This window comes from Episyrphus balteatus, chromosome 4, assembly GCF_945859705.1.
Source record: "Episyrphus balteatus chromosome 4, idEpiBalt1.1, whole genome shotgun sequence".
Lineage (NCBI taxonomy): Eukaryota > Metazoa > Arthropoda > Insecta > Diptera > Syrphidae > Episyrphus > Episyrphus balteatus.
Genome location: NC_079137.1, coordinates 3,623,316 through 3,636,435, shown reverse-complemented (window position 1 = coordinate 3,636,435; position 13,120 = coordinate 3,623,316). Strand labels below are relative to the sequence as shown.

Sequence of the window (13,120 nt, the reverse complement as noted above, 5' to 3'; positions counted from 1 at the left end):
TTCATTATAATATTCTTATAAGGAATATTCGTACTAAAGAATTATACAATTTATAATAAATATTTTAAAATGAAATTATATCATAAAAAAAATAATAAATTCATACATACAAAACCTCTAGGTCCGTATAATTATATCTATACTCTTCTGTTTTTAAACAAAAAAAAAATTTATTCTCACAGAGATATTATTCTGTATTTTGTAGTTTTAAGACAATACTTATACGGTGTTAATTTATAAGAGTGTGCCTATATAAAAAAAAATTTAGTTTATTTTTTTATTTTGCAACAAAATACAATTTAAAAAGTTTTGACATTTTTTTATAGTCTTTTTTTTCTAAATAATTTTTAGGTTTGACCTATTTATTTTTCTGCTTTAAAAGAAATAAAAAAAATAAAAAAAAAAAATGAACTTCTTAGAGAAAATATTGCAACATTAATTTTTTTTTCTAAATAATTATAAAAAAACATTTAAAAATAATAATTGCGTTTTATTAATTTTTACTTTTAAGAACAAATTTTTTTTTGCAATAATCTTAATTTTATCAATCGATGTATAGGTAAAAAATTTTTTGCTTGCATTTTAAAAATTAAGTTTTTTTTTATGAATAAACCTTGAACGGTCAGTGATCAGTTTCAGTTTCTAGAGTCTTGAAAGGAATTTCAACGCACGAATTGAACCAACGTCTACGACTAATCAAACTTTCATGATTTTCTGTTTTTGTGCTCGGACAAAAATTGTTTTCTGAAAGGAAACTTCTAGGTTTTGAAAGGAACATTAGAAGTGTTTCCCGTAGAAGCATGAAATTTATCACTGACCTTATTTTAAAAAAAATTAACCTATGCATGCAAAAAGAAGAGATTTCAAATTCTAATTTTTTGTAAAAAGAAAAATTAATTTCAGCAGCCTAATGAATTTTTATAAATTGACAAGAATTTTATGCTAAAATATTTTGAAAATGAAATATCTATATAATTTAGAAAAAGTGAGTTATTTCTACAATTTTTTTTTGTCTACATTTTGCTTATTTTTTTTTTTTATTTTTTTACGAAAAAATGGTTGTCCATAAATATTTTATTATTTTTTATTTTCAATTGAAAAAGATGCTTTTATTTTGTGTGTGTAAATATTTTGAAGTAATCTATATTTTATTTTTTTTTTTTTTAACAGAATAATTCATAAATATAGTCTTTAATTTAAATTTCACACAAAATGTTTTACTCCTTGATGAGATTCAACTCTTTTTTTCTGTTAGGTTCAATACAAAAAGTAGTGTCAATATTTAGGTTTTTTTTAAAATTTTTTTTTTCGTAAAAATAAGGACGAATTTTTGAGAAAGAAAACAAATTAATATAATTAAGTGCTTTGTGACGGATATTAACAAGCCAATAGTTCGGATACGGAGTTAGAACGTCTCCGTTTGGTGATCTGCTTCCAGAGACGGCGATTCAATGAAGGCTTATCCTAAAAGAAAAAAGAATACAAAATTTATTGTCTTCTATTGAAATAGATTTTTAGAAAAAAACCTTATCGTTTTTAAAAAAATATAATAGACCTACAATAAAATATAAAAAATTCACTAATCCTTTTTTGAAAAATTGGTTTTAACAAGAATAAAATAAAAATAAAAAAAAAAATAAAAAAAAAAAATTTTAAAATAAACAAAATAAAAAAAAAAAAAAAAAAAATTTTTTGTTTTTGTTTTTAAATAACTTACATTGTCTTTTCGTGGTGAAAACTGTGGAGTCTTACTTTTACTTCGCCTCTTAGTTTCTGGGGTACAACTAGGATTCGACTCGTTGAGAGAAGTGCGTGAAAAGTTGATTGACGTTGGTAGCTCAGAGTTGCGTCTTGTTAAGAAATTCATTCTGTCAAAACAAAAACAAAAATTTTTTTTTCACTCAAAAATACTAACTCCACAATTTGTGACTCACAAAGGAACTGATTTTACTCACAATCTATTACCTTTGCCAGCTTCAAGTGCGATTTCATCGCTGCGACCCATTATTTTTTTCGAATCAACTGCAGCTGTTTGAGCTGCAGCGAGTTGTTGTTGTTGTTGGTCATTCTCCATCGTTCCAACTGCCGACGCCACTGAAGAAGTACTCCTCGTTCTCATCAGACCTATCGCCGCCTTCTTCACTGTCGTCACTTTCTTGACTAGTGAGCCATTCTTCGATTGAGACATGGAGTACATCTTCTCGCGTCTCGCTAAGATTTCCAAGCCGCTTAATTTCTTTTCGTCGGTGCTTTTTAAATTGGTTATGGTGTCGCTGGTCGCGGCGACTTTTTGAATTAAGTCCGAAGCAGGAGCAAATGCAAAATTGCTCAATGTATTTCGATTTGATTGCAGGCGTTGTTGTAGGCTGCTGCTGCTGGAACACATGTCCCCGGCGATTCCGGCCACACCAATTAAATCTGCGCCGCCAATGGACACGGGACGAGGACGACGATTCACTGTTGGCGTATCCATTTTCGAATTTCGCTGTTGACAAAACGAGATGACGGCCTCTTTGGGCTGAACCCGGTTGCTGACCGTACGAGTAAGCAAGTCTCTCCCCGTCAATCGATGAAACGTTGTTAGGTCGTGACTGTAAATAAAATTAATGGGTTATTTTACTAGCAAATTTTAATTTCACTTGAACATTTACCCCAAAATCGTTGTAAGATCTGGACCAGGATCGTAATTTATTAAGTCTTCGTCTCCAAGAATATCGTGATTCAGGGCTAGTCGCATTTCGAGACGTGGACTTAAACCAGAGCCATGATGGACAGCACTTGTTGTTGTTGAATCGTTTTTGTTGTTGTCCGCCGCCGGTGGTTGAGTTTTTGTTGTAATTCCAGCAGGTTTCTCGACTTTTGTTATTGTTGTTGATTTTTTCGTCGTCGAAACTATTGATGATGACATTGAGGCGCTCTTTTTGGTGTGCGCCGGTCCTAGGAGAGAGGTTTCGATGATTGTTGGTTGTTGGCTTGCGGCAGGACCGGTACTTGCGGCATAACTTTTCGAATTGAATACAGCCTTTTGGTTGATTTGTGTCAATCTTTTGTGAATATTGTCGACAACATCCACAGACAAGCCACTGTCAGCAGTAGCGCCAGATTGTGGCAGAACCTGTTCAAGAAAAAAAAAAAAAATAAATAAAATTAATAACGTCTAATGTTCGAATACTTTTTTGAGAATGTTTAATGGTATAAAAGATTTAAAGAGCTATTTTCTGTTCTAAATATCGTATTTTGATGATTTTAGACCAATTATAAATATTCACCGGTATTAACTATCTAAATGGACAAAATCCTTATTTTCCACTGACTGGTATAAACAAGGGCTAACGCTAATAGCACACAATTCAACAGTTTTTATTTATATCTATTGTATTTTGTGCACTAGTGCTATGCTTTCTATAAGAAATAATTTGTATTATACTTCTTATTGGTATAAATTGGTATAAGATTTGAACAAAAAAAATTTCTTAGGTATACATTTTTCTGTATTTAATAATTTGTATATAACGCTCTCGTCTAAAGACAGAAATTGAAATATTCTCCTATGATTGGTATAAACTTGTCTAAAAGGCTGATAAGAGGAAAGAAATAATACACTTCCATATGAATGGTATAAACTTGTTTAAAATCCATACTGCGATTAAATATTTCTTCCAATGAGTGCAGTGAAACTGGTTAAACTCTACAGCTTAGATTTTTCCTGTTGAGTGGTATAAACTGGTCGAAAAATCTAATTGGTTGTGCTGTTCAGAGACAATAACTGACGTGTAATGTTTGTTTTTGAACTGGTTCAACCTGATTTGTTAAACTCCATCCGTGTCATCTTGATAGTGAAATGCTTTTCGATAAATGGTATAAAATAGTCTAACACTTAAGATAAGACTTTTTAACATAAATAATAATCTGCTTGTAGGTGTCCAAACCAGCAGTTTTGTGTAGCTACAATTTAACCTAATTTCTGACGAGTGGTATAAACAAGTATAAATGGGTAAGAACTGACCAGATAAAACTTCTCTGCTTGATATTTAATTTTTTGGAATTTCTAAATACTATTTGAAGATTTCAATTAGGTAATATCTGAATGGTATAATCTGTTCTAAAGCTTAAAATCTCAGAATTGATTCGAATTCACGACCTGTCAGTAAATATGCTTTTTGATTTTAATTACTACCTTTTATCGGTTGAATTATGACTGGTATAAACTAGTATAAAATTAGTATAAATTAAAAAATCCATTTCTTGCATGGTATTTCACCATTTTTGTATTTCCAGTAGAGAATATTTGATAATTCTTAGTAATACCTGACTGGTATAAACTGGTCTAAAGCTTTAAATTTTAAGATTGAATTGGGATCAGAAACGTTTTGTATATAAAACTATCTAGAACTGTTATTAATTATCAGTTTTAAAGGATATTCTTTATAGAAATTGAAAAAAATACTTACCGCTTGTTGTGTGTTCGGACCTGTTCCCGTGTTGGCACTCCTTAAATTTGTTTGTGTGAGCATTAATCGCCTGGGAGGCGGTGGCGGTGGTGAAAACTCTTTCTTGCGTACCACAGTTTTGCAAAAAGTTGTATTCGAATTTACTGCCACTTGTGCCTTTGGAATTGGCGAAGTATTGTTGCTCTCTACGTTGTTTGTGATAGAAGTCGAAGAATTCACTGTTGTCGCAGTCGTCGTCGTTAAGGATGAGATCATCATCTGAATCAGTCTTGTTGCTTCTGTGGTAACCACATTGCTGCTGCTGTTGCTGCTGGTAGTTGCTTTTGATGAAATCATCTGCATTTCTGATGCCGCTGCTGCTACTTCCACTGCATGTGACACCACATTTGGCAGTGTTGTTATTATTTGACCCTTTGCCAATAATTGATGCTTTTGCTGATGACATCCATCCAAATTGTTTAATTCTAATTCCTGGTTCAGTTGATAGCGATCTTTTTCCACATTTGGTGTTGTTGTTGGTGGTTGTGGTAGTAGATCTTCCCTCATCATCTCGTCGCTTGAACTTTCTGTTGAATCCCTTAAATTGTGGCCATTTGTCGTTGTTTCCCCCTACCAATTTATTGGGAATAGAATTCAACTAATCAATTCTGGAATTAAGCGATCAAGCATGTTTTTGCTTTGTGCACAAAATTTTTTTTTTTTTAGTTTTTATTTTATTTTTTTCTGTTGTTTCTGATTTTTTTTTTTCTGTTTACTTTGCTCTTTTATTTATTGCAAAATAAAATTTTTTTTACTAAAGTCTCACTAAATTTATTATAACCTTCTTTTTTTTATATAAAAAAAGAAACGAAAGAAACATGAAAAAAGAGAAAATACAGAGAATGCGAGTGGAATAATATGCGTTTGTGAAGATGATGATAAATAATAATGACGTATAATAATTAAATTGTTTACTGTACAAATACATAATGACAGATGAAATAAAATAAATACAAAAACTAAAAAATAATAAAACATATACAACAAACAATCTAAGTAACTATATAAATATCGAATGCTATAATGAAGTTCAAATAAACCCACCTTTTTGAGTTCTTCACTTTCCTGTTGAGTTTTTTCCTCATCACTTTCGGTTTCCTCTTCAAACAGTGGTTCTAAACGTCGCCTACGAAATGTATTTATTTTTTTTTTTACGATGAATGGAGGACAATGAGGACTATTTAAAAAAATTTAAATAAAATAAAAATGAAACTAAAAAAAAAGGGATTATACCAAATAGAATTATTTACATAGGTATACTAATTACATTGTTGAGCCCAAAAGTTTGATTGGCTCTTCTTTATCTATGGGTCCAATTTCATAGCTTTTTTTTTTTGAGGGAAGTTCTTTGGAGAAACTAAAGGTAACCAAATCATTAACATACTACATTGATTTCAAATTGATTTTAGGCTGTGTTCGTAAACATTGAAAACTCTTTTTGGTAGCAAAGCTATTTCAAAAATTGCCAATATTGTTTCTAGGTGGTATCTAACTTAAAACGAACGTTCATGTTGAAAATTGAATAATTCCTCTCAGAATTTAATAAAGTAATACTTTTTTTCAACATTGTTATTGTATAACAAAACTAGAGTGTTCTGAAGGTTTTTGGTTCTGAGATTTCAATTTCGAATCAGAACTTTTTCAACACGAACAAGCTAAGATATTTACACCAAAATTATCTAGTCCCATAAATGAACGGTTTTGAAACCATTTGCAATGCTTCCGAACCTGTGGGAACCTATCTACCTTGTAGACTTAAGTTTTATTTTCAATTCATTTTCCGTGAGCTCTAAGTTACGTGTCCTAAGGCCCATTAGAGCCGTTTGCTAAGACGAAAATTGAGCATTCAATTTCAATATAACTCGATATGTGACAGTTTCACAGAGAAAAATTTAAAAAATAAGTTTTAAAGTTTAGCTTAAATATTTAAGTTTCGCTCCAATAAATAATAGCATTAAAGGTTTTTTAAGTAATAAAAAGCAAGTGTTTTTTTTTCCTAAGAAAACAAAATTTTTTTTACTCTCTTCAAAAATGTGATCTTAGTATCATTGCTTTATGTATTAAATTAATTTTAAATTTTTGTTTTTGTTTGTCGAATTAAGAAAGTTTTTTCGCTTTAAAAAAAGCTCTAATATAAAATCGAGTTCCCCTATTGGTTTAAATTTGTGCATTTTGTGATAAATCTTTAAAAAATCGTTATCAATCAAAAGTGATGTTATTTTAATATTTACAATTGAGAACTTGAAGAAGAATCTCTTTTCAACCAAAGTCAAAATTTTAAGGTAAGTTTCCTTCTAAAATTTAATTCTTGTGGATTACGAGTATGAAAAAAACATTCATTTTTGTTTTACCTACTGTTATAATTTTTATGAAATCTTGATTCAAAATTTGTGAAATTACTTTAAAAGTGAAATAAACGATGCAACTTTGTAAGTTGTCGGTTGAATCTTTTTTCATTAATATGTTCTAGACTAGAATATATGTATGCATTCAGCGATTTAAAATAATTCTCTTCGTCTATCAAATGTGCATAAAAATTTGATGAAATGAAATGCCTATGCCAAATTTTCTAACATGTCACCAGTTCCTTCAATTTTTCAAAAATTTTATATGGGACACTTTTATTACAAACCATGGTTTTAATGAAATTTGTATCGAAAAAAAAAGTTTGATAAAATTCTGGAAAAAATATATAAAAAATTTAAAATCCCAAGCGTCAGCCTAAATCACTTATGCGATTTACTTCCAACTTTGTAGTTAAGAGTTTTGGGTGGTTGAAGTAGGTCTTTAAATTGACAATCCAATAAATCGAAATATAAAAGAAAAAGAAAACAAAAAACAGTGTTCACTGTGGTGTATACGTGTTTTTTTCTCTTCAAATATCCATGTTCTAGTACTTGCCATAGAATCGTTTTCTGACTTTCTCCTAAGCGGCATGACCGATTTAAATGAAAATTTTTGTACAAATACGTTTAAGTATCTCTTATGTTAAAATAGAAAAAAACAAACATAATAGTTTTTGGATTTGAGAAAAAAGTTCAATTTTTTTTTTTGCAAAATCAATTTTTTGAAAATGGATGAATGAATTTCATAAGAACATTAATTTTATGTGTCGATTGAAATATTTCATTTTAAATGGCATTCCAACTTTTCTTTTTTGAAAGTTTGAGGTACATAAAAAAAACTATTAAAAAAAGGCTCTAACGATTTTCAAAAAAAAAAAAAAATTCTAAAAATTCTTTAATATACAAAAAAATAAATGGCATACTTCGTTCGGAGGTCAAAATCATCTAAGAAAAGTTTTTGTAACTTTAAACCAAATTTTATATTGTTTCTCAAGTTTTTTTGTTATAAAATTACTTAAAAAATCCTTTATGAATTCTTAAAAACCTTTAATATTCCATGTAACTTTAAACATAAGAGCGAGTATGTCCGACACATTCGTGCATTTTATTTAAATTTTAAGTTTTATTACTCTCTGGCTAATCTTTAGGTTTACCTGCGTTTCTGCAAATATCTTGTCTTCAATTTGATATTTAGGCCTTTTTTACTCTTCTCTCTTGAACTGTCTTAAAATTATTTTCAAGTTTTTAATTTTTAATGACTGCTGCCACCCAAACTATATTTACAAGAGTTCGTTTAATACCAATTTTCAGGCTTGAAAATTACTACGTTTTGGTTTATATTTTTTGTATATTTGTAACACCTGACAACACTTGTATTCATTTAAATAAATTGATAAACGTATGGAAATATATGACAATTCCTAAACGTTACTCTTCCCGGGCGCCATTTTCATATTTTTGTGTAAAAATCTTTCATATTTCAAAGGGTTAACTCTAGAATTCAACAAATGGTTCCTCAAATTTGAAAATTGTACATACATATAAGTACAAAAAGACTTCACAAATTAACAAAATATAAAAACTAAAAAAAATTCGAAATTCTATTTTTGTTTGAAACATTTAAATGAAATAGCTGAATTATTTTCAACATTAAAAATGGTAGTTACGAAAGATAACTAATCGCTTTAATATAGTTAATGGATTCTATCAAAATGATTACGAAAACTACTGAGTATATTTTTTTTCAAACTAGAATATTTTTCTACAAAAAAACTTAAAAAAAGAAACCCAAAAAAAAAAATATTTTTTAATTTAAATTACCGTGGCAATAATCCTCGTATTGTGCTAGCAGTCATTGGTGGAGCCATCAATAGCTCATCCATCATAAGCTCAGTATCATCGTCATCATTGTAAGATGTACTTGATTTGGTCGGGGACTGAAAAAATATAGAGAAAATTTGTAAACCTCATAACTCATAGACCTGTTCTAGCAGCCTTACCGATTGTGTATTTTCAGAGTTCAAATGCCTTTCATCATTCTCACCTCCACTTGTCGGTGTACCCCAAACTTCTTCACCCGATGTTGCCCCCGATGTGCAATCATCTAGCAAATCTTCTCCATTCTGCGACATACCCTGATGTTCGCTATTCCATCGACCTAAATATTTATCAATAAAAGCTCTCGACTCTTCGAAAAAAGGCATTTTCCCAGCCACATAAGAACCAGCTCGCGAAGTCCACGGTTTCGTGCCGGATTCATCGGGACTAAAAACTTTTTTGGTCACAACTTCAATATCATCATCTCCTCGACTATCTAATTCGACATCTTGTGATTGTTCTTCATTATCATCATCCAGCTCATCGGGGGCATAATCTCCATCCGACGAACGAGTATCATCGGGAATGTCTTCGGACGGGAGTTTTTCCAAACTGGACAGAGTGCCATAGCGGCGGAGGGAAACACAATTCATCTGACGATAGGGGGGTTCCTCATCTTGAGGTGACTCATCCGCAGAGTCATCGGGTATATTTTCGATTACCGCTTGACGCGGTACATTATTGAACAGCAATTTCGTAGCTGTACTGGTTATAATGCTGGTTGTATTGTCCCAGACGTTTGTTGTAGTTTTGGACAGTAACGCATCTGGTGTGGGTGGAACGACAGCAATGGATGGTACAAACGCAGAGCTATCGGCTTGCACAACTCTGGCAACAGGTGTGAGTTGGGCCAAACCGATCAGCATTAGGGACAGATTATCATCGCCTTCGAAATCATCATCTTTACAATCTTTACAAACACATTTACAATATTTATGTGGATCATGTTGTTGTTGTTGTGTTGGTTGTTGTTTATCATCCAATTGCGGTGATGTACTTTTCAAAGGCGATCTACTAATTGTAGTTGTTGGTTCGATGAGCTTACAACGCTCATGAGTAACCTTATCGGGACTTATGGCCGTTCCTTCAAAATCGGCTGGTGTGCATTCGCAATTGCATAAATCGCTACTTTGGCTGGTTGTTCTTTTTCTTGGTGATCGATTTTTAATGGAATAACGATTTGGTTTTGGCGGTGGTATTGCTGCTGTATGTTTTTTTGGTGATGGCGATGATTCTGGTGAAAGTTTAGTGTCTTCTCCACTCGAACAATGACCATTGTGGAGAGTTGTTTCTTTCTTACTATTATTACTTTCATTTAAAACTCGTAAACTGGTGGTGAACTGTTCGCCTGTGATCGATTCATCAGTTTGTGAAACTGTTTGGAGAGGGAGAAGATTCGATTCGTTTGATGATGTTTTAGTGCTTGTTGGCAATAAAGGTTCCTCACCGGTAACGGTGCTAGTCGATGTACCCGATATACTACTATTAGCTTTTGAATTAAATCTACAACAACGATTTGGCGATGCTTGACTATGTTGAACTTTAAGCGAGTTACAAATTAAATTGGGTGGTGAAATGGATGAAGAGCGTAACTTTTGTTGGCAATTTGTATGACAATGCCGACAAACTGATAGCTTATCACCTACATTAACTACCGGACTTGAACGAATTGTAATCTACGAAAAAAAAAGGATAAATAAAAATAAAGTGCCCAGGCGGAATGCGTTGTAGGTATATAAAAAGTGGATTTAAAATTAAAATTTTTATGAACTTAAAGGCTAATCCAACTAATAATTTTTGCTTCTATATGGTCTTACAGAAGCTAAATGTACTATCTGTAAGGCTTTATAGAAGAAAAGTTATTAGTTGGGACTTGAAATAACTTCCCAATGAATGAAACCTGTCTTTCTCAATGAAATAACTCCCTTTAACTCTTCAAAACGTTCATCATTGTTTCGGCTAGGGTTTGTTTTTATCGCCAGGAATATAGTTGGGAGCAGTTTTTTTTTTAGATAAATTTTTCAGCAAGGCAATTTGTAAGGTCGTTCAAAGTAGTGATGGGAACTATCGAATGATTTGAACTATCGATAGTTAGTAACTGAATGATTTGAACTATCAAATAGTTCATTCATTCATTAATTTATTCCTTTATTCATTCGAATAAAAACTATCGAATAAAAACTATCGAATAAACTATCGGATAAAAACTATCGAATAAAGTATCGAATAAATACTATCGTTTAAGATATCTATTCGAATGAGAAAACTATCGAATAAAAAACTATCGAATGAAAAAACTATTCGAATGAAAATAGTTACTAAATGAATGAATGAATGATTTAAAACTATCGAAAGATTGAATATTTTACAACTATCGATAGTTTGATAAATTTTTTTCGATAGTACCCATCACTAGTTCAAAGCGCTATTGTTAAAACATAAAACTGAATGGTAATAATGTCAAATGTACTCAGATTTGAGCTACTAGAATTAGAATATGTTCAGTAGCCAAGCAGTCAAAAGTTCTCGTCAGCAAAAATTGGTAAAAGAATTCTTGGTATATGGAATTAAAACTCCAAAGTTATTACCCCGAATAGGATATATTCAGTCGTCAGGAAGGAACGCTCGGCTTTTAGAAATTAGAGTATGTTCAGTCGCCGAGCAGAAAATGGAGTGATGACATAACCTTAAAAAAAAAAAAGAATGTATCTCCAACATAATTTCTCTAAATGTTACATGTTCAGTCGCCATATAGTGGCCTTGGGCGTTGATTCCCCTTCATTTGTGTTGATTAAAAAAATTGCTTATGTTATGTCTTTTGGTGGCTGGAAAGTTACAACTATCATTTTTGCTCCTATAAGGTCTTACCGAAGCTTCAAAGGAATTTGAAAGGTTTTATAGAATCAATTTTTCTTTCTAACAGTAGTTAGTAATACGTTGAATTGAATTCCGAAAATTCCGAAAATTCTTAAAGTCTGAGACATTGGGACTTATTTCACAATTTGTTTAAAGGTTTTCACTGGGAAGTTTATTCACCAATATGAAACTTTTCATCTTACCTGGCTATCGGATGTAGTACTATGAGATTGACTTTTATTGTCACATTCACTCATGTTGAGCTCCTCAACTCCACTCAATCGTTTGCCAGCAAAATTTGGTTGTGCTCTTAAATTACCCTGCTCCTTGGCTAAATTAAGCTCTTTTGTACGATTTTCCAGCTGAGCTCGTGTCCAATAAGTAATTTTTTCATAATTCTCTCCATCCGAATATAGCAAATGTTCATCTTCTTTTCTTAAGTTTTCACGCGCTCGCTCTGCAGCCAAACGTGCTTCTTCTTGCTGTTTATCAAGTTGACCTTTCATCCAATTTGCCAAATGTAATGCACTAGCTTTTGAGGTCCCAGTTTTATTTAAAATTCGACACTTTTCATCAATTAACATTTCGAATTGTTCAGCAGGATTTGTTGAATAACGCTGTGGAAGAGAATTTTTAAAAAATAGTTATTTTTTAAGTGCAAGTTTAGGGATTTGAAAATAATTGGAAAATTGTGATGGGCTCGCAATTGTTTTTTAAGATTTATTTGAAAACTACATAATACAAAGATACAAACAATTTTAAGCCAAAAAAACTATTTTTCTACAAACATAACATAAATCAATAAAAATGATCGCAAGATATACAAAATAAAACAAAAAAAAAAAAATCGTTGACTAAAAACGCTTGTTTCAAAAACATAATTTTCATTTATTATACCAATTTACATACAATTTTTTAAGAGTCCATCACAATTTTCTCTTATCTTCTTAGAAGCTTTTAAATAGTCCAATAAAGTTAGTAATTTTATTTAGTTTGAATTTGTCTTTTTAATGGTTGCCATCGCGGTTTTTGAAAAATTCATGTCAAAAAATATAACAACAATACTAAAAAAAAATAAGAACTTTGCCAATATCTATATCTTTTAGGAACTTAAATATTAGAAGAAAGCTAGAATCCAAGATAAAAACAGTTCCCCGGAACTGAAAATACCGAATTGAATATTTTCCCTCGAAAATATTTTATTTTAATATTATTATTTTAATTTTTAAAACTAACTTTTTTGGACTATAAAATGCAAAATAAATATAAATTTTACCACGATTTTATTTTATGTACATAGAAATTAAACTCACAAGCGTTTTTATTCAAAGAAAAAATTTATTGATTTATTTTAGTTTTTTGTTTAAGTCTTAGTTTTTTTTTTTTGTTTTTAAATATTTTTACTGTAAGTCTTATAAAAATAATATTTTGTTAATTATTTTTCTTTACAATTTTGATGTTTCATTTTTTTTTATAAATTTAATTTGTATTTTTAAACAAATTTTATTATTTTCTCTATCTCTCTCTTAATTTTCTTATTTTTTTCTTTAA

General features: G+C 30.7%; 1 protein-coding gene across 2 annotated transcripts in view; it reads right to left on the bottom strand.

Moving 5' to 3' along the window:
• Window positions 1-1,226: 1,226 nt before the first annotated feature.
• Window positions 1,227-13,120, bottom strand: part of LOC129919105 (serine-rich adhesin for platelets) — a 32,920-nt gene continuing 21,026 nt past the window's right edge. The window contains exons 7-15 of one of the 2 annotated variants that reach the window (XM_055999948.1): window positions 11,773-12,186; window positions 8,836-10,389; window positions 8,657-8,772; window positions 5,535-5,616; window positions 4,452-5,060; window positions 2,652-3,115; window positions 1,956-2,591; window positions 1,718-1,868; window positions 1,227-1,464 (exon numbers count right to left, since the gene is read on the bottom strand). In XM_055999948.1, the coding sequence (XP_055855923.1) occupies window positions 1,378-1,464; window positions 1,718-1,868; window positions 1,956-2,591; window positions 2,652-3,115; window positions 4,452-5,060; window positions 5,535-5,616; window positions 8,657-8,772; window positions 8,836-10,389; window positions 11,773-12,186 (4,113 nt within the window). In that variant the 3' untranslated portion in view covers window positions 1,227-1,377. Of the gene's footprint in view, window positions 1,465-1,717; window positions 1,869-1,955; window positions 2,592-2,651; window positions 3,116-4,451; window positions 5,061-5,534; window positions 5,617-8,656; window positions 8,773-8,835; window positions 10,390-11,772; window positions 12,187-13,120 lie in introns of those variants that run through there. The other variant, XM_055999950.1, reaches the window with a different exon arrangement.